The 26,214-nt window shown below is 35.0% G+C and overlaps 1 protein-coding gene across 8 annotated transcripts in view; it reads left to right on the top strand.

Moving 5' to 3' along the window:
* Positions 1–26,214, top strand: part of LOC128227378 (transducin-like enhancer protein 4) — a 52,046-nt gene that overhangs the window by 15,847 nt on the left and 9,985 nt on the right. The window contains exons 6-17 of one of the 8 annotated variants that reach the window (XM_052937840.1): positions 474–548; positions 1,899–2,073; positions 4,037–4,082; positions 5,326–5,341; positions 14,801–14,926; positions 17,375–17,431; positions 18,067–18,201; positions 18,947–19,067; positions 20,270–20,415; positions 21,972–22,027; positions 22,430–22,610; positions 25,520–25,588. In XM_052937840.1, coding sequence (XP_052793800.1) covers positions 474–548; positions 1,899–2,073; positions 4,037–4,082; positions 5,326–5,341; positions 14,801–14,926; positions 17,375–17,431; positions 18,067–18,201; positions 18,947–19,067; positions 20,270–20,415; positions 21,972–22,027; positions 22,430–22,610; positions 25,520–25,588 — 1,203 coding nt within the window. The remainder of the gene's footprint in view (positions 1–473; positions 549–1,898; positions 2,074–4,036; positions 4,083–5,325; positions 5,342–14,800; positions 14,927–17,374; positions 17,432–18,066; positions 18,202–18,946; positions 19,068–20,269; positions 20,416–21,971; positions 22,028–22,429; positions 22,611–25,519; positions 25,589–26,214) is intronic. The other 7 variants (XM_052937843.1, XM_052937841.1, XM_052937844.1 and 4 more) reach the window with 7 other exon arrangements.

Genomic DNA, 26,214 nt, shown 5'->3' on the forward strand with positions numbered 1-26,214 from the left:
CTATTATCGAAAAAAATATGTTTTGAATACGGTATGAAAAGAGCTATTTAGGAAAACAGTTTAACATTTTTCAATGAATAACATGAGAAAATGGCAAAAGTTATGAACAGTATGCTATTTAGGTTGACCATTATTAGTGAATGCGCTGCCTAAATTTACAAGATAGTCTGATTGGCTTTTAATATTGTTAGAAGTAGAAAAAAATAGCCATGAGTTTAGTAGATAAGATTTGTGGTACAAAATGTATAGGTGTTCGCCTCTCACACAAGAGATCTTGGGTTCGAACCCCACCAGTAGAAAGTATTTTGGACTCTAGTATTGGTTTCTACCCAGTAAAGAGACCTGAGAGTGATTCATGGCAGGTTACAGCTGTCTTTCAAATGAATTTAAAATAAATTAGTATAAACTTGAATGCATAAGAGCCTTCTATTTTTGCCACTGCAGTCTGATATATTCTTGTGTTATAATTTCAGCACCAACAGCAGGTAGCTGCGGCGGTGGAACGAGCGAAACAGGTGACCATGACAGAACTCAATGCCATAATAGGGGTATGGCCCTCGTTCTCTTTTTAGCTTGTTTGAAAATAGCAGTCAAGCAGGAATAAATCAATGATCCAGTATGGTCAATTAGTCATTTACGATTGTGGTACATGCAGCTGAAAAACGATTGCAAATTCTTGGAATCCTTCAATTTTATGTGGCTGTATTTTAACTATGATCCATTTAGTATTAAGCTATCATTGAAAACGTACTTGAAAATAATTATAATACAGCATAATTTGCTGTCATTTCATTCATTTTTGAGTAAACTTATAAATATTGGAATGCAGCTTGTTATTTTTTACACAACTTCATTGAAACACTTATGATCTTTTGAATTTGATTTCATAGTCAACTATTGATTTAAATGGCTTGAAGTACTATTTTCCATTCATCAATTTTGAAGCACTATGAAAGCCTTGGTGTCATAGTCTGGCCAGAGAATGCTTTCTCCTTTGCTGTAAAATCTTCCCCAATTACTACCAGACTGGTGTGTTCTGCGTAAAATGTAACAATCTGGTTCTTCCTGTTTCCTGTAAAGCAATGCCATTTGACCATAGTTTCTTATGACTTGAAGAAGAAATTTTTAAATGTGAATAAATTTGCCCTTGAGCGTTTTGAGAGTACAAGATAGCTCTCCAAAGGAGTATTTTCATAGTAAGAAATATCCTGCATAGAGAATATTGTAGTTCTATTATGTACAATAAACCAACGGCTTCTTACTTTATGTTCCTTCTCAACTGTCTGGGGTAAAACCAGGCTATGAATTTTCGACTGATTTACCACTTGTTTCCTAAATGCTGTCTTAGGGGATGTTTTCCAACTTTCTGGTGTATGCTTTGTTCTATCATCTATTTTTTTCATTTCAATAGCATAGTTTGAACCCACAATCCAGGAAATGATAAAGAAAGCCTTTCGTTTTAATTTGATTGACAAAGCTAAACCAGTTACTGCATGCGACTAAGATTTATTTGGTTGCTGCAGCTTGCATTCCATTGTTTTCTGAAGAACTGTCGTAGCCTTGGTATGGGCTTGCCATCTGACACACGGTCATGCCAATATTCAATCTTTGCCATAGCTCTAAATACATTTAAGAATACACACATGCATAAGAAGGTCAATAACTTTGCTTTGATATACATTGATCCATTGAAAGAGAGCATTTCACCTGTTATTGGTGCTCCTTTTAGGATATTATTTATAAATTGTACCGTAACTGCCTGAAGGCATACCAGGCAACATTAAAATATTGATTTTTCGGTAGCTTTTGACCTTAACCCTATGATTAATTAAACTTATCCAAAAAAAGTATATGAAAAAGCTGTTAAAAAAACCTTACTTAAATCTTCCTCTTCCCAGCAACAGATGCAGGCCCAGCATCTTCCCCATGCCCATGCCCCACCCATCCCAATGGGACCCCACCCTGCCGGGTTACAGCCACCAGGTCTCCCTGTCTCCAGCGCTGGAATGGGACTCCTTGCTCTAGGGCCCGGGTATGCTGCACAGCACGTCAGTTCACTGAAGGAAGACAAAGGTTTGTATGATTGTGTGCATTTTGTTTGTTTTCGTTTAATTGACGGATGCTGTAGAATTGTGCACCTTTCAAATTTTGTCCCACTTGGGAAGCAGTGAGCTGTCACACTAGGGAATAAAACATTTTGTTTCTAAAGCTAACTCATCATTGTCAACAAGCAGGACATTTTGTCAAAATCCTAACCATCTGTTATGGACAAGGTAATTTCTTTGGTGGTGTTGGTTTTTCGGAGGTCAGCCCCAAAACGTTGAAAGGTGCATTAATAACATGATTTGTATAGCCTTTCTGATATACTGTGTGATTTTACTTCAATAAATTATTAACCATTGATTTTATTTTATTAGTAAACAAGAGCGTACAGTTGATATAATTATGTGCATCTTCATTCTTCGTCACACACGTAATATCTTTTCAAGGTGTACCTTTGCATCATTAATATTGACACAAGACATTTAAACTGAATGCTCTGTTAACTTTTTTGCTAAACTCTTTTATAATATTATTGCATGTACGTATTGTGAAATATAGAATTTCCGAGGATGCAGACTGTCTTAGCAAAGGGAAAAAGGTTTAAATGTCATTCCGTGGCCTGTCTGACTAGATCTAATATAACATGAAATAAAAAAAACACTTTCTTGAATTAAACTTATGATATTATGCCGTGCATGCTAGAAAACCTATAAATTTGATTGTCAGAAATTATCTTTTATTTTACCATACTTACAGTATTAATGTGGTTAGATATTTTTGTGGTTAACCCTTTCATATTTGTTTTTCTGAAGCGCAGATGAATTTTCTAAGCCATTCAACCGATTAATGATATTGAGCATGTCTAAAACCAGAATCAGTGAACAGAAAATTGGTTAACCGCAAGTTTTAGATAGAACATATATTATTACATTCCTCTGATCAAACACGTTGGAATATTTAACTTGAAAAATGAACTGTAATTTTTAAACTTAAAGATAAATGTTGAATGTTATATATAGAACCAAGTTTGAAGGGTGTGTATCAAACTAATTTTTCATTGGTTTAAACTGTTTTTTGTCTTGCACCGTTTTTATTTTACAAAGCCAGAATATACTTTTTATTTTCTTCAGTTCATTTTGTTTTGTTGCACCTCAATAAACTGAGCATACACATGGAAGAAGCAATGGCTTTACCAGTCTTGTACATCATATGGCTTCAAGTAAATTATTTAAGGGCCATAAAGAGCTACAGGCCTACTGAAAACTTATTTTTTTGAAATTGCAAGTTCTGATGCATTTCAGGTCTGGGAATTTCTCAACAGTATTACATTTAAAAGGGGAAGGAATAGATGGGTCTTAGCATTTTTCTCAGGGTTAAAATTTTCAAGGGGAAAAAATTGATGAGTTTTGGTGATTCTCACAGTATAACATTTTCAAGGGGAAGGAATAGATGGGTCTTGGTGTGTCTCACAGTATAACATCTACAAGATGAAAGAATAGATGGGTCTTGGCATTTCTCACAGTATAACATTTTCAATGGGAAGGAATAGATGGGTCTTGGCGTGTCTCGCAGTATAACATCTACAAGATGAAAGAATAGATGGGTCTTGGCATTTCTCACAGTATAACATTTTCAATGGGAAGGAATAGATGGGTCTTGGCATTTCTCACAGTTGAACATTTTCAAGGGGAAGGAATAGATGGGTCTTGGCGTGTCTCACAGTAAAACATTTACAAGGGGAAGGAATAGATGGGTCTTGGTGTTTCTCCCAGTATCACATTTACAAGGGGAAGGTATAGCCGGGTGTTAGTATTTCCCACAATCTTGCAATTACAAGGGAATGTAGAGTGAGGTGTTTGTATTTCTCGTAGTATTAGGTTTACAAGGGGAAGGTATAGGGAGGTGTTTGTATTTCTCGCAGTCTTGCTATTACAAGGGGAAGGTGTAGCCAGGTGTTGGTGATTCTCACTGTATCGTCTGTTTGCTCCTGTAGGTTCCCCCACTGCTGGCCTTCGTCGACCCATGTACCCCTGGCACGAAGTTAAGTATTCTCCGCTCTCCCTAACACACAACCTAACACACCCTAACATTGAAGTGTAGATGCTAACACCTTTGGGCTCATAATATTGTGGTCTTGTTGCTCACACTTGGGATGCTAATGCTGAAGTGTAGATGCTTACACCTTGTGGCTCATCACGTTGCAGTGCAGTTGCTAACACTTTTGATGCTAACATTTAAGTGTAGATGCTAACACCTTGGGGGTTCATAATGTTACTGCCTAGTTGCTCTCACTTCAGATGCTAACATTTCAGTGTGTAGATGCTTACACCTTGGGGATCATAATGTTACTGCATAGTTTCGCACACAATGGATGCTATTGTTACTCATAGATGTACTTTGTTCACCATCATCACCACCATCATCACCACCACCACCACCACCACCACCACCATCACCACCACCACCACCACCACCACCACCACCACCACCACCATTATCCAGCAACAGCATCAGACTGACCATATTCATTAGCAGTTACTTCATCAATGATCCCAAATGCTTTTTATTAAGCAAATATCTGATTAACAGTGTGAACATTTATTGTTGTATTTCTGATGTCTATCAGTGTACATTTGATCCCCCCATTATATGACATTTAAATGATTGACTATGTATCTGCAATGCCAATCTTTAATTACAGTAGTGGGACACATGTAGAAAACATCCATTATTTTGCTAGCATCATGATATTCTGATAACATTGATTTTACTGCCTGAAAAATCTCTATCATTCTATGGTGAATACACTTCCCTTGTTTGACAGTATGATTATATTTTATTGGTCGGGGAATCCATTCCTTCACTTAGAGGCCGCTGGCTCCATAGTTTATTATGCATCTGATTATTGAGGGATCGTTATTTGTTTTACAGGGCATGCATTTTGATTTTTGCCTGCCACGCACACCATTGTTTCTGTAATATTACTTTCATCATCGAACCCAAAATACGTATTTCGTTAACATTATAATAATCAAGTTTGGCATAATAGTGAGGTGTCTTGTGATGTTGTCCTTCTTGATGTGGTGATTTTCTTTGTACAGTACCTTTCATAATTATAATTATTCAGTTTACTCCCCTTATTTTACTATCTAAGATTTTATATATATAATACTTTTCAGAGTATTTTATGCTGTTGCTACATTGAAAATCGTTAATAGTGATTAAAAAGTGATTATTATTTATTTGCGTGGTCGCTCATTTTGAATTTTCTTTTCTATTTACAGGTGACGACAAACATGTAAGTACAGACTGACGACAGTCACTTTCCTCTCTTTTTTCTGGTAACGATGGTAAGTTACATGTATGTAGGTCTCTCTCTCTCTCAGCCGTGGAATTAATGTAATATAATTCCCAGTTGTGCATTCAGTTTGTATAGATGCTATTATAAAGGTCCTACTTTTATGCAACCCAAACTATTTTGCATATATAGAAATTTTGTTCAAGAAGATTCCTATTGAAGATGTTTCTATTTAATTTTAACTAAAATCATTGTAGATAGTGCCCTATTTTTAATGGGGATCAGAACTGTAATTTAAATATTGAATACACAAGTTGTTCAATTAAGTGGTGTTATCTAGACAGAAGTTGGGGAAAAACGAACAGACACTATTGTAATTGAAGTGAAAACTTAGTTAGTTGAAGCGAGAATTGTGTTAAAACCAAACTCTGTGATAATTTCAAATCACCAGAGACTACTTCTATGAACAAAGGAAGGCAGTGAAGTTCGTGACTCTCTCAAGAAAAAGCATCGAAAGTGCTCGGAATCTTGTTTATGTCTTGTTGCTCATCAGGACGCGCGATGTGCCTGGAATGCCGACTACATCGGAGATTTCTGTCATACAAGCTCCATGTGACAAGCTGCTTGCAGGCAATTATAGAACCAATAAAGATTGGATTTGGATTGTAATCTTGGAAGCTTTTTATGGGAAAGAAGATGATCTGGCCATTTTATTGGAAGAGATTTGATGTGACGTCACTACTAAAAAAGACTTAGCATACCTACTGTTTAATGGTGATTTTTAAGACAATTGTAGGGAGTGGATGCCCTTTTGCAATGGTAGTCTAACTGTGAAATCTGGATCTAGTGTCGAAAACAAGGTATAAGCTGAAATGTGTTTCCAATTGGTGCATGCAATAATTTGAAAGGCAATTTTAGAAAGCCGCTGTCCTTATATATTGATAATATACCCTCACTGAGAAAAGCATTGATCTAGTGAAGAAAAATAGCTATAACCAGTAATATGTTGCAGTTAGTGAAGTAATATTGCTATATGATGGCCATATAGTAGCAGCTGCCAGTCCTGATAATTTTGTACTCTCCAGCTAATCAAGGAACATCATTGTGTGAGAAAAGATTGTATGAATATATGTGACTTTTAGCAAGCCAATATGAGAAACATTGTTACATGTGGAAAAATTGTACATGTTTTTGTGACTCTTCGTGAAAACTATTTGCTGTTACAAGTGTCGGGTATAGGAAAAATGTGAAGGCATGAACAGAGAGATCACTTGATGACTTGTGTCCTTGCCAGCGATTATCTGTCCTCCACCATTATCACTGTCTATCTCTCTGGCTTGGGTATTGGCAGAGGCAATCAATAAATATTGCTAATTGATAAAAGGATCAAGTTCTAATAGGATTAGTCCTTTGTTACACTCTTGTTGAAATGTTACACCTCCTACTGTTGGTCGAAGCCTAGACAGATGGCCCCTTGAAGTAAGCCAGCTTTCGATTGGTTCTTATGAAGATTGATATTTTGTTTCAAGTGTTTTGATTGGCATTTGTTGACTTAGCTGTTTTCAAGATGATGGCACATAATTTATTGATGGGAGGAAAAGAGTCTATTGTGTATCAAGTTCATTTAAGGTGGTATTAAAATTCTTAATTGCTTTAAGAAGTACCAGTAGATAAAGAATTTTAAGAGGTTTGAAAAAAGTTTCATTAGCGACAGCAGCAAAAAAAAAAGTTAGATACATATTGCTACAGTTTCACATACGACAGTCATATTGAATTATGTTTTAAAGCTGTTTAAGTCTCGCGATTTTGATATACAGTGGTCCAGCTTAGAGTTAAATCAGGCATAACCTCCAGCTGACATACCTTTAAAATTAGAATGGTCACGGTTAACTTACTGTATCATATACATCATATCATATATCATAACTTCTAATATCTAAGCGTAGCAATATTTATTGTATTAACGTAAGAGGCTTAGCTTAATTCAGAAAAATGAGTGATTAACGCACTGGAGACATGCAGTGTTTTAAGCCGCGTTCTAATGCGAGGTTTTAATCCTTGCTTTGGGGAAAGGATCCATCCCTTTGTGGCCTGAACTTCATCTGTTTTAAGGATTATATCCAGTAAAAGATTTAATTATGGGGCTTATATTATGGCTTAGTTTGAAGGATCGTAAGGTATGCCAATGGTCATGGTGGGTAGGTGTGTTTATCCTTCGAGGAACATTAAGAGATCTCCATTCATCTACTGTAATAATATTTATGTATGTTGTTGATTTGCTTCATTTGTTATTCCATAAGACTTTGGCAGTTATCAGAGCACTTAAAACTCTTCCAAATGGCCTGTTTGATTTTGAAATTTTAATGTATTTTGACATTAAATACATGACACAGTGGCCAGGTCAGTGTGAATTTGAGGTCATCTTCACAGAGTTGAAAACCCTGTAATCAGCTTTGCGATTTAAAAACGTCCATTAAGGGGAGATAATAAACTCAAGACTCTCCTGGCTTTACAAAGCATGTTTGCTAGGCAACCTGATTTGAGTGTAAAGTATCTGTTCAATGGACTATTACTTGCCGTATTGTAATGCAAATAAGGTTCTTCTGAAGCCCCCATTTTTTGCTGTGCTAATAATGTAAATCATCGTCATAAGGAGGCTTTAGTGTCGCCCCTTCAGTGGCAATACAGGGTTGCTTTGCGCTCTGACAATCGATCAGAATCGAAGCAAAAATAAAACTTTTAAATGACATGTTTAGACATTGGGGAAAAGTCTGTTTACACCTCGATGGGTTCACGAATGTGCGAATTTTTGCCAGGTGCCTCGATTGTGGTTTGATGTTTTAAACATCAGTGCAAGATCAAATTTAAGGATAAAAGCTATGCTTGCTATTTTGCCAATGTTTGCTCTCGAGTTTGAAAAGCGATCAATTTTTTGGACTGAATGAGAGTTTGGGATAATGAGATGACATTTTGCAGCGAATGTAACAGTATATCAGTCAGCGAGTCAACCATGTCGCTTGTATAGTGAATGGAGTTTAAAATTACTAATAAAATAACAGTTTGTCTCAGGCCTGTCATTTGCATAAAATGTTTTTCTCTGTTAATGGCCTCTGAATGGTGAGAGTAGATAACAGAATCGATGAATGATTCAACGCACAGTAATGTTATTGTTGACAAATCAATGCATTCAATTAATTGATTTACATATTTTCTTCTTAATGTAATCTATATGTAGCTTTTATATGGTTTGAAGAACGCTTGCTCGAACATGACATGGAATACATTACATTTCACTACCTTTCTCAAAGAAGAAAATCTTTAAGCTTAACGTGATCTTGTCAGATGAATATTCTGTACATCTGCAACACTTTATTGGAACAATATTACAATTTGATACAATGTTATATTTCTTCGATAAAATGCAGTCGTACAACTAAGGGGCTTTAAAATATTTTATTTTATGCAAGTAGGATCTTTTATATTTGTTTTTATGCATGTTTAAAACAGATCTGTCTGCTAGTATTGATTTTTCTTCTTTGTTGAAAATGGCAATTCCCCATTTCTGTGGTCACCTTACAAGTTTGTTTTTTGTGCAAAAGCTATCCACATTCACATGGGAGAAGGGCTGAGTTTTGTTATGAGGAAAGTTGGTCATCAATTATTCCTACTGATGTGGTTAACGGCTGGATTAAACATTGTCTTTGTCTTCCCTCATCATTCTTTTCAGCTCGGGTAATTGTGTTGCGGGTTGATCATTTGTAATGATGGATATATCTCTACCCATGTATAGGGTTTGGTGTGGAAAAAAAGAAACTTGATGTATTTCTGTTTTCTTTATCTTTTATCTTTCATTGCAGTATATTTTCTTTTTGGTGACCATTATCTTTGGTTGGGTTTAATACACAGTAAGATATTTAATTTATCCTCTTTCCTATTTTCCTGCTCAATTGTATAGGTGGTGCCAAATGTAAATACACATAGTTGGAGTTGTTGATAATGAGTATCAACATGTTTAATCAGGCTTGTGTAAATATTGACTGTCCGGAGTTCTTTGCCTTATTTGTACACGGTCGCCTGTGTCTCCTTTTGTGATGACATTCCTCCTATATAGTTGGTGGAGAAATACCTGGCTTGGGAGAATGTCTGATGTTTCTGAAAGGTTGCGTGAGTGTGGGTAGGATGGAGGATTGAAAGACAGAAAGTTTAGAGGGGTCATTATTTTTTTATATTAAGTTGCACTATATTTTTGTAACATGTTGTCTGTGAAAAAGTGACTGAACAAGAATTTTCAGTTTATTACTGTTCTTCTCAGAAATATTTCTTGGTGCATTCAAACAGATTGCTTAGATATGACTCTAGTTAAATATGGAAATTAAACATTTAAGGTCCAAGTACTCTTATTTAAAAACAATATGATTGGACCTATAAAGAGATCAAACAAATGTATGCAAACACGCAGAAAGCTGTACCAAAAATGTGCAAATAGACAGAAAACCGTACCCAAATATTCACAAATGCAGATACACAAGAGGCTGTATGAACAGTGGCAGAAAAATCGAATAGGCTTTCACAAAACAAAGATGAATTTGGAATGATTTCAGTGAAGGAGGAAATACAATATGCAATATCTGTTATGAGTAGAATAAATAAGGGATGTTTAAACAAGGGGAAAGCAAATAATACTCAGTAAACTTGACATTAGTCTGTGTTTGCCTTTAACAAACACATAAAAGATTACATTCTGTCCATATTTAATTGCGCTGAAGTTCTTTGTCATTAGCAAGGTCTGGTGAGAATTGGATGCTAAAAGACTGTATATGGCTTATATTGCGTATTAAGATGCCATTCTGTTGTGTTTTACATTGTTTTGAGGGCCATATTATAGATGATGGTGTTATATGGACTGTGAGGCAGTGAAAAAACTTCCAACAACTGTTGTTTTGTATAAAACATTGTTAGCTTGTTGGAATTGTTACTATTTTATCGCTATGTTGTTCTCTGTAAATCTTATGATTGATATTTTCTAAAGACACATCCATTATTCAGAATATGCAAGACATAGCCAAGAAATTGGACATGATTTGCATCTCTTTGGAGAGGAGATTTCTTTATTCTACAGATGAAGACAATATTTCGGTAACTCTAGACTGCCACATTAATGTAAGGCATTATTTTCACCCTTGGAAACGAGATTATGAATTTGATAACCACTGAGAACCAAGTTGTTGGTTCGAGCCCTACTAAAGTCATTGAATTTAGGCTTGTTGATGAACAAGCCAGACTTCTTACTTGAGTGCTTGACATAAAAAATTGCACCTAGCCCTGCCAAATAAAATCCAGAATTTGAGCAAGGCCGGCTTTCATTCCATTGAAGCTAAAACGGAATGTGTTTAACCTGACTAACTATCATCTACTGGTGGAAGGCACAAAGCTAGCAGACAAATTTCCAAAATAGATTGGATTAGGGACAGTTAGGTATTGCGTAAACATCTATCTCTACAAACATGGCTTAACGTCAATGCTCGGAAACACACTTATTTTTATGCTTGACATGAAATATTTAATGAGGTTTGGTGACGAAAGGCCATGGCTTACTCCTATTTTGATGAAAATGAAGTCTCAAGGAAATTGATTAGTTTATCAAGCTGATGGCTCTTTCCCGACTTGTGTTATGTACATAAAATAACTGAATTGTTCGCTGATAAAAACGAACATGTTTGCACAGTAAAGATTCATACAAATAATCAGGAATTATACAAGACACGAATGTTTGAACACTGGCCTGGAAGGCGAAAGATCAATATTGGGAGTTTATATGAAATTTATTTGCATTTCTGAAAGCTATATAATTATCTGTTTTTGACTGTGTTGAAGATAAAGCATTGTAATGAATGGTTGTTTAAATATTAGCCTGATCAATCGCTTTATTTGCAATTCATTTTTTATCTTGTGATTTGCAAACTGTTTCATTTTTGTTTGCTTAACATGAAAAATGGAGCGCCGAATGTTTAGAGTTAGAGAGAGTTATGTTTTATGGTAATTTTGCAATTTTTTTATTACTTGATATAGACAAAATATAGTCTACTTTTTTATAAAGGACATTGTTAATTAAATGCAGTCTAAGTAAATGCAAATTTGACATTTTGGATGTATCAAAAGCAAAGAAAAAAGAATTGTTGATTAATTATCATTATCAGTATATTAAAGCGTTCCTAATAAAAATACTGATGTAAAAATTCAGAATGGGTGTCAAAAAACTCAGAATAATAAATATTCAACTTGTTCATGTTAAACAGACGACCTATAAGCGATAATTACTGAATTAATTTTACATTTGCATATCTTAGCCAGTCATCCATGCTAAACCAAACATTGTGACGGGTCCTTTAGCGTTGGATGTTTTCCTTCATTCAATCTCAGGAAAAGCAAGCCAAGTTGCCGATATGGTCGTATATCAAACGGAATATTAATTGAGAGAAGTATTTAACGGAAGAATGGGTATACGATCAGATTAAATGATAATGTTATGATAGAAACGGACTGGTGCATTTTTGGGACATTACTGTGTGATAGTGATACGGGTTTCCATCACTAGATAGAGTCTTGTGTCACGTACTAGGTTATTTGAATGTTTTTATCAAGTTTGGTTACTATTTGTTTGTCAAGGAGAATTTCTTTCCATAAACAGATGTCTATTTATTGCATGGATCATTTCGTTCTATTTATGAAAACGTTTTTGGGTGAAAACTAGATTGTTGCTGTCAACATATCAAAAACAATAATAGTTATGTGTTAAATGTTTCGATTATAAGGTATTTCCCTTCTATATTTTGTCCAGATTTTCTATAACAAAACATTTTAAAAAGCTGAGATAAAAACAGAGGAGAGAAAAAATTAGCAAGCCTTTTGTTTCTCACATTTCTGCGCAAGTGATGATCGAAAGATGCAAGGCGTTTTACTGAAATGTGCGGCTTGTTTACACACAAGTGTTGACAACTCATTCATAGTTTGCATCTCATGTAGACGGGCCACAATGCTGGCCCACTGTAAATATTTACTGTACACAAACACTGCTTGCTCCTTCATGCCAATAAATAGGGAATGGTTTGGTCCTGTGCAATTTGGCCTTGTACATATTTGTCTACACTATCGAGATGTCTGAAGTGTTTGAGTTCTGAATGGGATGAAGATAGTGTCTTTTATGACGTTCATGAAGTACATTGAGTAATGTTTAACTTGATGTTCTCTGTCCTTGAAGAATTTGAGCGCTTATGGTTTTAATCCATTAATTATTAAAGCAAGTGATTTGTATTGCTGACTTTTTTACGCATCTACTCATAGTTTATGAAAGAAGGCATGGAAAACAAAGTTAAAAAGGTATGCCAGACCTGGTTTTGAAGCATGCTGAACAGGGTTGGTGAGCATGCTGAATGGGTTATGAAGGCTTGACAAACAGTATCTGAAAGCATGCTCAACAGGATTGGTTTAAACAGACTTTATTTTCTAACACAAAATATATATATAAAACATACATATACAAGTCAAGAATTGGGAAGAAAGCTAAAGGCTATTATATGGAACCCCTTTCTTTAACATGATTATGAAGGTATTCTGAAGTTATGATGGCATGCCGAAACACAGTTATGTAAACTTTCTTATGTACACAGACGTTGTACCTGCAATTTTCGAAATTTTTGTGTATTTTTTTACTGCATGTGGTTTTCTCATTATTGTTCAGAAGTTCTCCGTCAATAAAACCCTGATTAATTAAGAAAACAGATCCGCAAACAGATGAAATGTGTTTGCCTGTCTATCTGTTCCTACTCAAATATAAACACAACCCAATACCAGCAGAACTGGAGAAAGCCCCTGTTTGCCACTGTGGGTAGCACTGATAGGCAACTGGCTGTTAGTGGGGGTGTCTGGTAGCAGTGGTTACAGTTGTATGCCTGGTAGGTTTTGTAGGTCTTTGTTGTTCATTCTTGTCTGGGTGAAAGGTCACTCTGACTTCTGGGGTGCTTTTCATAGAAGTGATGATAAATGTCAAGAGATTGGTCTAGAGAGGGGTGGGGGAGAAAAGGGGGAGGGGGTGGGGGCAGAACTTGTAATTGTTTATTGTCTATACGGCTGAAACAATGTCTGGCTTTGTTAGATCTGATTGCTCTTGTAGCTAGTTCCATGTCATACAGCTATAAATAAATGCTTTATGTTTCATGAATGAGGGAACACTACAGAATAATGAAAACAGATGAACCTAGTCTGCAAACCTTGTCTTGGAATTTAAACAAACTTATCTAGGAGTGGATGGTGCCAGCATAGTTTCTTTGTATTGTCCAAGATTTTACAGTCAGAGATGCATAGTATATTCTCTCCATGTACGGTATTAGCATGTCCAGCAAGTCTTGTGAGTGTTGTGATCAAGCTAATTCCTGCCTTCCCTGGTCACCTCAAGAGACGGCACACACCATCGAGGGATTACCTCTCTCTGCAGAAAAATCGATATCACATTAGTCGCGATTTATGCTGAAGGCTGAATGACTGTCTGCCAGCCGACTGTAATTACTTCCCAATGATGCCTAGGGTGCGTTCGGTCTTGTGTAAGGGAAGCAACTGTCGCAAAGTGTCTCAATAGTTGCGAGGTTATTCGGTTTGAGTGACATTAAGTTAATGTCTTTTTGGAGTATCATTTAGCTTTGTTACAAGAGGTTTACTATTTAAACTTGTTTTTGTATAATCATGAAAAAAAAGTAAATGTGAAAAGTGAAAAAATAATTTCATATTAGAATTGTCACTTGAGAAATGAATACCTCTTTTGTATAACATTTTGCTATCATTATGCATATATTACTTCTGCAAGGTTAAATTGGGTTGAATGGAAGAAGAATTACATCAAGGAGCACTATATTATAGATTGAAGAAATGGAAATAATGACTTTCTACCATGTTTTTAGCAATTGCGCTTCTATTATTTCTCTCTTGGAATTAATTAAGGCAGATAATTGTTTTATAATGCTCTTGCATGAGAGAGACCTACTTGCTTGTAACTTAATTTTCATTGTAAGACTGTGATCATGAGCTTGTGTAAACAAAAATCAAGCTGTTCTCTTCTTGTGATTAGTACTATGTATAGCTGTTTTGAATGACCTTTTCATACCTCAGTCTTGCTCTTAATGAATTAGTTTTTGCTCATTTCTCTAATTTGCAGGATGTCGTAAAATTGCAATATATTTTTTTTTTACTTAAATAACACAGTATTGTACCTCATCAGAACAGAATCATGGATATGAGTTTGAACTCAAATAAGGAGATAGGATGTTAAAAATATTTTTCAGTTAAATATGATTTGCTTTTTGTCTCTTCTATCTATGGTGTGATTAACATGATTAATATATATGACAAAGAATGAAGTTTGATCTAATTTCTAATTTCTTGTATTAAGTTTTAATTTTATGTTTACAGCGTTCATCAGCATCTCCAGCGGAGCGTGACAAGTACCGACCCCGTTCTCACACTCCGCCCGATATTTCTGGCGAACCATCAAAGAAACGACGGGCAGACGATAAAGGAGCAGTAAGTATCGATGAGGTCAGTTGACCATTTACAATTATCAATCACCAATTAAGTTGTGCCATAAGAGGACATGATTTTAGGTTGTCTGTTTTTGAAATAGAAAAGTAAAATGTATTGTTGTAACCTCGGTGTTGTCATCATTTGCATTGTCCTTGTCACTGACAAGAATGGTTTGATAATTATTATACCCCGGACAAACGAAGTTCAAGGGAGTATTTTGGAGTCACCTTGTTGTCTGTCCGTTTGTCTGTCCGTTGCAATTTTTTTTGTCTGGAGCCTAACTTGAAAACTACTGGATGGAATTTAATTAAATTTCATACGATGATAAATCATAATGAAAGGAAATATAGTGCACACAAACCATAACTCTATTTCAGCTTATCTCAGTTATTGCCTTTTATCACTTTTCCTTGATTGGAGCATAACTTAAAAACTAACACACATTGGTTTAACATGATAAGTGAAAATGAAGTGTACAATAACCTCCAGAGTTATGGCCTCTTTTCTTAGAAATAGTTTGCCATTCCTGTGTGCAGTAAACATTCAGGGGTATGCATAACTCCTGTGACAGCTCTAGTTATAATTCCTTGGCATTTATATCTTTGATCAGTAATAACCTTAGGCAAATAAGAACTGGTATGAATCTACTTTTGATATTTTTTAAAACAAGTCAAAACAAAGATCAATTTGTTTGATTTTACTACCAACCTGTCTAGGGCAAATGTTTTTCCTAGAAAAAAATAGACCCCAAAAATGTAAAGGTATATTCAATTGGGAATTGCTCTAAAACAGCTTCAGACACTTAATGCTGATGATTGTTTTGTTGAAATATGGGAAAGTCAACCCACACTTTTAACAGTCAGTATTGATTGTCTATGGATCAGTATTATTTAAGGTCGTGTTAGTTTGCGTAATGTGAGATACTAAATCAGTCTGCCCTTTCCTCAGAATTAAACTTGTAGTTGACATAATCATTATCATCAAATGCTTGCATTATAATTAACTTCCTGCAGCCTCAGTTAACAATAATGATAGGCGAAAAAAAAATGTGCTTCTCTATAGATTTTTAATCAACGTTTAACAGACCGTTCCATTTCAGTATGAACGATTCTTTTTTTCGAGACTCAGGGAATCAATATCTTGTGATTCGTTATTTAGATGCAAAACTAGCAGACAAAAAAAAGTCCATTACGAAAAGCTTAAACTGTACATTAATGAAAAGCAAAATTGTTTTGTGGTATAAAATGATAATTTTGACATTTAAACTAGGAGTTATTTTATTGTAGACAATTCAAGATTACCGTAGTTCTTGTGAACTTTTAACATGAATGATTATGTAATGAAGGTTTGATTAGATCTGTAAGTACTGCTTTAGATGGTACAAAGGAAACCACAGACAAGATTCATGAAAGCATATACCAAATAATTTGATGTGATGTTCATTACAGCAGGATTAAGATACAAAACAGCTATCTAATAGCTGTCACTAGTCTGTATGTCGTAATGAGAATGGTGCTCTTGTTGTTTGTAATTAATTAGACAGAAATGGAGTATTATTGTAGGAATTTATAATAATTTGTATCAAGAATATTTATGGTATTATTTATTTTTTAAATTCTTTTTCAACAATGCTATGAAATATTAGATTTTCTTGAATAAAACAACACATTAATACAGAAAGTTTCATAAGGCAAAAAATACATGAACACAGAAAATATCTAGCTGATGTCAATTTACTGTATTAAATGATACTGTTGCTATGGAGCATGAAATTAATTGAAATCCTGAATGAATCCAGAAAATATACATTTATCAATTATATTATAATTTCATGGCAGGATTTTTTCATTGTTTCATGTTAAAGTTAAAACAGTGTGAGTACAGATCTACTCTTGACCATGTTCAAAAATTAACATATAAATCTGATTGCAAGTCCAGATTGCCCATTATAACTGGGAAGCAAATTGTATTTGAATACAGCATTGAGCATTGAAGAATAATTACTTGGCACACATCAGAATTCAATTTTTTCCAGGCTTGTCATTGATTATCCTCTTCTGTCCAGTCAGAATTTATGCAAAATATGATCGAGGAGGCAGGTAGACTGTGAAATAGTTGCTGCACCAACCACCCAAAGCTCTAGTTAAATTTCACTTGCAAGGATTGTTGGTGCAGTAACTGTTCCCTTACATATCGTCATGGACCGCTTTCAATAAGTAGCATGGTTATAAGGAGTATGGTTGTTATTTCACCGTATACTGTTAATTGCATGATGAGAGCTCTGCCTACTGGTTACTCTTCTGTTATGAGAATTGACAAATGATCGTAAACATAAAAAAACTTTCCAAATATGGTACAAGCTTAAAACTAGACTTGTCAAATCTTTAGATGATAAATGAATGTTTTATCTTATTATAATAAATAAGTAATTCTTTACTAAAATCATGTATGCTATTTCTCCAGGACAGTGATGCAGAGAAGAGTGACTCGGAACTGGTTGTGGACGTGGGAAAGGAAGGGGTGAGTAACTCTTGATGTACTTTGGAAATGAGAGAGTTATTATAGATATTCTGAAACCGTATTTGAATATGAATGTATTTACTTCTTTTTTGTGTGCTACATCATCCAGGTATGTGTACATTGTACTGCGTTGAAATGACATGAACGAAAGTATAAGGAGAGTAATAGAACCATAAAGAAAGATATAACAAATTACTTTTAAATGAAGATTTAATGTTAACGTGTATGTGAACTAACACTCACAAGTACACATATTAATGGTTCTTCGGAACTTCTCTAATATCTCCCCATTTTGGGAGAGAAATTAAACAACTCCCTTTTTGAGAGAGGTGTGTATGAGAGATGGTTGGCAGAGTTGTACAACTTCTATTTGCTATTTGTTTGGATTATGAAGGTTGGAGAAAAAAGTAATCAATTTGAGCCAATCTCATATTTTTCATTTCGACAAAAAAAGTTATCTTTAAGGTATTGTTATAGCCTTTAGTGGCTGCAGTGTCATCTTGGTCAACTTTGAGAAAAAAAAAAAACGTTGGCAATACATTGAAGGCAGACCAAGATCTTCAAATTTTTATTTTTGATGATTGTTTTTTTAAATGAAAACAAGTCCATTACATTACAATGAACTAAAACTTCAGGAGCCAACATCACTAAATGGCGACCTGTCTCCAAAGTTAAAGCCGATGGAGAATCACAAGAAAGAAGATCGGGACCGAGATCGAGCATCGCCACGTAGTGACACATCATCTACATCCACCAAACATAACAAAGAGGTTTGTGTTCTTGCCTCATCTCATATATTAATAGAAAATCTTTACATATAAAATTTATTTAAACCATAAGGAAATGATATGTGGACTTGGATGGAAGGTCAGTTGCTGCATTGTGTCACGTCTTTGACATCCACCAAACATTACAATGAGGTACTTTTTAATGCTCAAGTCCATAAAACCCCCCAACCATTCCATCAAACATAACAAGCATTTCAGACTACCTGCTATACATTACCAGCTTGAAAATAGCTCTATAGTGATAATCTGCATGATTATTAGAATCCAGAAAAGGAAGACTGGCAGCCACACGTTTAAAAATCCACTTTATATTACCAGCTTGAAAATAGCTGTATAGTGATAACACGAAGGATTATAAGAATCCAGAAAAGGATGATAGGGTGTCACCGCAGTGTGCACCTACCTAACATCAGACATAACAACAAATGTCTTTGTCATTCTACTACATTTATAGAAAGTTATAACAACTCTTTATAAGAACCATATTTAAACCATGGACTGAGTGAGCTCTGTTGTTGCCATCTTACAACGCCAGGTGTGTCCATTTCTGAAAGTGTTAACAGAGACTTGAAAATATTTCACCTGAAGTCATATGCTAGTTTGTCCATCACTTTCTGATAATAAATGCGGACAAAGTGGAAACCCCAATACCCGAATATAAGTCAATTATGTTTAAGAATTTGTTTGTCATTCACTTTTAGTACTAATATTTTGCCTTTTTTTTCAGAGTGAAAAGGCGGCCACCCCTGTACCCAAATCGTCAACACCTACCAGCTCGGGTAGTACAACCCCTGGGCCCTCAACTGGCCCAGTGAAGCCAGGAGCCCTCATTAAACCCCCACAAATTGGTGAGGCCCTATTGGATTTTTAACTTGTCTGGTTGTTTGCACATTTTGTATTTCAATTTTAGTTTGTTACTTGATTTGTTGCAGTTAGAATTGAAAATGCATTTAATATGGAGACCATAAATAATGGCATAAATTGAATGGTGATATCATTTATTTGAGCATCTGTGATTCTGGACATTTCAACATTTTTTTACCAAGAGAAGCATTCCACAGTGGTGCTCATATTTTGGTGATCATCTACATTATTTTGGATCATGATTATATCTGTTTTGGTCTTTGATAATTATTTATTCGTTCACCGATGTTTTGTCTTCAGCATTGTTATACACAATCTGAAAACTCAACAAGACCTTAAATCTCACCAATACAAATCTGAAATCTCACCAATTCATTTCTGAAATCTCTCGAAAGTAACTTTGACTACGTTACGTTCTCACATGTTTTATTACATTGTGTTCAGACTTTGCTGTTCTTGCAAATGTTGACCAATATGTTTAGAAAACAAGCGGAAAAGTATTATGCCGCCTGACTTGCTGACGGGCAGCTTTTTTGAAAGCGCCTCATTTCATTATTGTGCTCCATAGATTGTGTTAAATATAGCAGCAAATTGTGAGTGATTCATATGTAGATACTTTTTTTCATTCATGTTACCATAGAGATGTGTTTTGAAAAAGAAAACCAGCATTTTAATAGTGATGACAGAATATATATAGATAACAATTAGAAGGAACTATTTAGAAGAAAATTACTTGTGGGAATTAGAAAAATAAACTTAAGTATCTGTGGATTTCAGATTTCTGAGATCGTCTTTCCTTTCCTTGGTGGAAACACACGTTTGTCAGACTATATCGTAATATTGAAGAAGATGTTTCTTTATCTTGTCCATTTTTCTACGTTTTTCTTTTGGAAAGACAGACAGAGTATTTTCATAAGCCTTGACGTTATTTTGGTTCAACATTTTACGAAAGCAGTTAAGATGTACACATAAATCTTACTACATATTATGAACCATGTGCATTTCTGGCAAATGATAAAAATAATACTCTACAAAACTATCATTGTAATTTACTTCTGTCGCAAGCTATTCATTTATTCCATCATGTGTCCACATGATAGTGCTCGCTGACCTGATATAATCTCTATGAAATAATAGTGTACTTCTCTATATCACAAATGTTAACACAATGCTTTATTTTTCGCAGCAGGCTATCCATTCATGCCTTCATCCGGTCACGGCATGACGGCCGCTGACCTGAGCCCTGCCGCCTACTCCGGGGCTGCCTCCATTAACAACATTTCGCCCGGCCTCAATAGTTACCCCCGGGGACCCATGGTAGGCGAATCACATGTTAGTGTTGAATATGTTTTGTACAATATTAACATTATGTTGCTTTAAGTCCATGAGGTCCTTTTTTCATGATTTCTCTGGTTGGACCAATATGACGGGAGGTATTTTCATAGCCTTGGTGTTGGTTCTGATAGTTAAAAAAACTTGCTCAAGATATTCCAATGAAAACTTAGTGCACATGCTAACTAGAGGCAATAGGCACATTAAGAGCAAGGCCCATAAATCGGGCTTTAGTAGTTGTTGAGTTTTGCTCCTTGTTTGACTGAGAGAAAGTTAACAGATGGGCGTTTGCATTTCCTCCGCAGTGCTCTTGTTATAGTTATCAATTAAAGATTTTGAATTCTCAATGGGATGGAATTGTAAATGTAAGTGAAAATCAAACCCTCGTGGATTTGAAGCAGTCTATAAAGTGGATTTGTCTGCATTTGTGTGCAAACAGTTACAAATATGTATTTTATGGTCAAACATTGATGCACATCTAAACCACAAGGTGAATGCAAATTAACTGCACATTAGCTAATATGACTATACTAGGGGCATCAGGTAACTGTAAATGCAAAGATATACCCCTGTTTAAAAGTACTTTCTAGCAACTTGTACTGAAAATAGCCACATCTCTTGTGGTGGACCATTTGTACAGCAGATAATTACAGTATTCATCATTTCATCATGGGACGTGTCTGGATCATGTTTGGACAAAATTGTTATCGTGTACAGTTATTTTTTCTGCTAGTGTACTATTTCAATATAAGGCTTTTACTACTTTTTTGCTATAGATTAGCTAGCTGTCCTGTGGTTACTCAGATATGTGTTGTCACTTGAGTGTTGTGGTTTACCATGAATGCTCTTTTAATTAGTAGATACACTTTGAATTCACATTTGGTATGAATATTGTAAGACTGTCAGATGATTAAAAGATTTCCAAGCCAGAATATTCAGTAATCTAGATACATTGTGTTGAAAACCTGATACTATGGCAAATCTATTTGATCATGCTATCACATGTTCTCAAAATACAAATTTGCATGATTTTGTGATGAATTATTGTGTTAAATACTTATTTTTTTATTATACCTTATATATATTTTGTACTTTAGTTTAGATGTATCATATTATAAAACATTCCAAAAATATAAGGAAGACTAGGATATGTTAGAAGTTATATATATAACAAATGCATGATTTGCAGCAGTCAAATAGCATAAAAGAATACTATGTACAATACACAGTTTTAATATGAAACTTTAAAGCACTTAAAAGTTTGTATTCATATTTAGGGAGCTGGTAATCACATAAAAACAGATGTATTCATTGTGGTATGGAGCATCAACTTAGGACTGACCTGATGCTGAAACACACTGACATCAACATAAATAAATGTTCTACCAATGGAGCGATTTACTAGTCACTAGTTACCCTGGACAACTAAATGCACATGGACTTTAATTCAATATAATCTTTCGTTGAACAAAGTAGGTAATTATCAAGGATGCTCGTAATCTGATTGAGATTCATGTCAATTGTGTGATGTTTCATACGGTGATGTTTTGTTTCAGGATTTCCCCCATAGTGCTCGTCCTGCTATAAATGGAAACATTCCAGGGGGAAAACCGTAAGTTATAAATAGATCTGGTGCAAATTTAGAATAGTTACATACGAATAGTTTAAAAATAACGTGTGAGTGATTTATAATTAAGTCTAGTGAAGTCGCCCAACAGAATGGAGGATTAAATAAATTGATGTTGCAACTATAACCGAAGAGGTTATAGGTTTGATCCCCATAATGGGTGCTTTCTCATTGCTTATTGAAATGGACACCGGAACTGGTTTCAACCCAAGATTGTGTTACCTTCAAGTTATGTATACTACTTGAATGAATACTAAAGGAAAATCGGCAGGACAGTCTACAATTTGTTGAATAAATGCCTATAGTGGCACAGTATATTTTGTTTCCTTAAATTGATACTTCACAGGTTATTAGGAATTCTGCAGTACTTGATTCTTCCTATTGCAGAGCATACTCATTCCACGTCAGCGCTGATGGACAGATGCAGCCTGTTCCTTTCCCGCCAGACGCGCTTATAGGTCCAGGAATTCCTCGCCATGCGCGACAGATCAACACGCTAAACCATGGGGAGGTCGTATGCGCCGTCACTATTAGCAACCCAACCCGGCATGTTTACACAGGAGGAAAGGTGAGATTAAATCCATGGTCTTTGGAAGGGAATGTTCACTTTTCTCTGTTTAACTAAAGGAAAGGCAAGACTTTCTTTAGCTCATTTTCTGTTCAAAGAATAGGCTAGGTTTTTAGCTAGACTATTCGAAGAATAAGGAGAGCTATACTACTCACCCTGGCGTCGGCATCACACCTTGGTTAAGGTTTTGCACCTTTAAGTCATTATCTCAGTAAATACATCAGTTATTGCATTGAAACTTTGGATATGTATTCCCAACTATCTTACATACTAAATTCATGAAGTTAGATAACAATTATTTGAATATAATGCAAATAATAGGCCTTTATTATTCGACTTAGAAATTCTGGTTAAGGTTTTATATGTCAGCACACATAGGTTAATATCTCAGCAACTACTTGAGGTATTGCATTGATACTTGATACAATGGTTCTCAACCATCCAACCTACCAAATTAACCAAGTTAGATAACTCTAGTTTGCATTTAATGCAAATAATTGTCCTTTATAATTCGACTTAGAAATTCTGGTTAAGGTTTTGCGTGTAAGCACACATAGGTTAATATCTCAGCAACTACTTGAGGTATTGCATTGAGACTTTATACAATGGTAGTCAACCATCCAATCTACTTAATTAACCAAGTAAGATAACTCTAGTTTGCATTTAATGCAAAATAATTGCCCTTTAATATTCGACTTAAAAAATCTGGTTTAGGTTTTGCATGTAATCACATTTAAGTCAATATCTCAGCTAATATATCATGTATTGCATTGAAACATTAGATATGTATTCCCAGATAACACTTTTTTGAATATAATGCAAATTATGGGCCTTTATTATTTGACTTAGAAATTCTAGTTAAGGTTTTGCATGTAAGCACACATAGGTTAATATCTCAGCAATTACTTGATGGATTGCATTGAGACTTTATACAATGGTACTCAACCATCCAATCTACTTAAATAACTAAGAAAGATAACTCCAGTTTGCATTAAATTAAAATAATGGCCCCTTTTTTATTCGACATAGAAATTCTGGTTAAGGTTTTGCATGTAAGCACACATAGGTTAATATCTCAGCAATTACTTGATGGATTGCATTGAGACTTTATACAATGGTACTCAACCATCCAATCTACTTAAATAACTAAGAAAGATAACTCCAGTTTGCATTAAATTAAAATAATGGCCCCTTTTTTATTCGACATAGAAATTCTGGTTAAGGTTTTGCATGTAACCACTTTTAAGTCAATACCTCAGCGAATACATCATGTATTGCATTGAAACTTTACACACAGGCTCCCATCTATTTAACCTTCTAATTAATCAAGTAAGATTATTAGTATCTTCCATGGCCAAGAGTGTAAGATAGGTTCATTCCGACCCAAGCGTAGTGTGTTTTGCGGAAACGAGGTTTACCGCAAAACACCCTGCGCGAGGGTTGGGATGAACCTATCTTACACTCTCGGCCATGGAAGATGCTTTTTCTCCCACCTCAGTTGAACAAAATTAAGTAAAAATGTATTTTTTTGCCGGAACTCTTTTGTGCTTAGTGAAAATAATTGCGTACCGATATGCAATAATTCGTGGTTGTCATGGATATTCGCGCAGTGATTCAGACTATGTAAATGGTCTGATCGGTCTTTAAATAGTTCTAAGAAGAGTGAAGCATTATTTCTTGAAAGGTGCGTGAAAACTGTTTTCTGGTGACATTTGAAGCGAGAAATAATTAACTCTCCTTTTAAATATTGCCACAAGACAAGGTTTCCATGGTGCGCTACAGACGACAGTCTTCAACAAGGGAGGTAATTACAATGTGGTAACCATTAAAAGAAGTTCCATACGGGCATTTTATCTTCGCCCGTGGGCAAGATAAGAATTTCTAGCATGGTTAAATTAATGGATCTACTTATCTGAGGTGGGAGAAAACTCTATCTTTTTTATAATATATAATTTTTGCCCCTTTATTATGCAACTTAGAAATTCTGGTTAAGGTCTTGCATGTTAGCACACATAGGATAATATCTCAGCAACTATTTGATGTTTTGCATTGAGACTTATACAATGGTATTCAACTGTATTTTGCAAATAATGGCCCTTTATTATTAGGCTTAAAATTCTCCTTAAAATTTTGCATGGAACCACATTTATGTTAATATCTCAACACACCATGTATTGCATTGAAATCTAATCTAACAGTGATCCATGCATGTAATTGTTTCGCCAAAACTTTTCAATCCTTACATTGAAAAGCGGCGGAATAGTCGAGCGCACTGTCTCCGTGACAGCTCTTGTTTAATTTCGGATGATTTTCAGTATCGTCATAAGGGTAAGATGAGCATAATTTAATTTCTTAATTTTCATCCCGCCCACCCACTCTTTTTTCTGCCAATCCTAAAATTTTATTGACTAATAAAAGTGTTGAACTAGGGACTGTTGTTGTGGCCTTGTACTGTCTTGGAACAGCGTTTATTCATAACTACTGTGTCAATGTAAAACCTTCACATATAAAAAGGGAGATTTGTTATGATCATGTTCTTGGTTTCATCTTTAAAAAGTTTTGTCATCCATTTGTATTAACCAGAGAAAAGAACACAAAGAAACAATTGTGTCCTTTATATAAGTAGAAAAAAACTTCTTCTAGACATTAGAATGTAATAATTAACTCATGTGGCTTTTGATCAGGGTGTGGTTTGAAGGTTTACTGCTAGACTATACCCTACATAATACATAATGTCAATGGGATGTTTCAATGTCTATGAAAGTAAGTTTTTTGAATGACCTTGCAAACATTTTCTTGACTCCGATCTCTAATTTATGCCTTTCAAAAAAAAACTTAGTAACATGTTGTTTTCTGATCCTTCAATTTTGATTGTATGATTGTTATGAATGACTATGTATGTATTGCAGGGCTGTGTAAAAGTTTGGGACATTAGCCAACCAGGAAACAAGAATCCTATCTCACAACTAGACTGTCTGGTAAGTACCACTAAATGAATGTCAACATTAGCACTCAACAGAGTGTGTAATAGTTTAATATTATTATACTCTCGTTCACATTTACAAATAAAACAACATCATAATGTTATAAGACTGCTTACATGTGTGGTCATTGTTTAAAGAATTATAATAGACTGTAACTATAAGATACCAACACCTGATCTAAATTCCTCAAACAGAAACAGTTTACATAATTATGTTTCTGAAGTTTTAGGCTCATGAGAGAATGTTACCACTAAATATACTTATATGAAACATACTGGTTTCTTTGCTAGATTTCAAATGTCAGCATAACACAGGTAAAGAAACTATTCAGTAAAAAAGGATGAAGAAAGAGTTGATACAGATTTTTGTTGTTTGACAATGAACGAGGATGTTCAGAATGTTTGTTACACAAGTTCTCATACATGTATACTTTAAAATATGCTTTGTTATGCCCCCTTTTGAAAAAAGTGGGGTATATTGTTTTGCACATGTCGGTCGGTCGGTCGGTCGGTCGGTCGGTCTGTCTGTCTGTCGGTCGGTCGGTCGGAATACCAAATGGTTTCCGATCAATAACTTGAGAACGCTTTGACCGAGGGACCTCATACTTGGTATGTGTATTG

This window comes from Mya arenaria, chromosome 3 (genome assembly GCF_026914265.1).
Source record: "Mya arenaria isolate MELC-2E11 chromosome 3, ASM2691426v1".
Classification (NCBI taxonomy): domain Eukaryota; kingdom Metazoa; phylum Mollusca; class Bivalvia; order Myida; family Myidae; genus Mya; species Mya arenaria.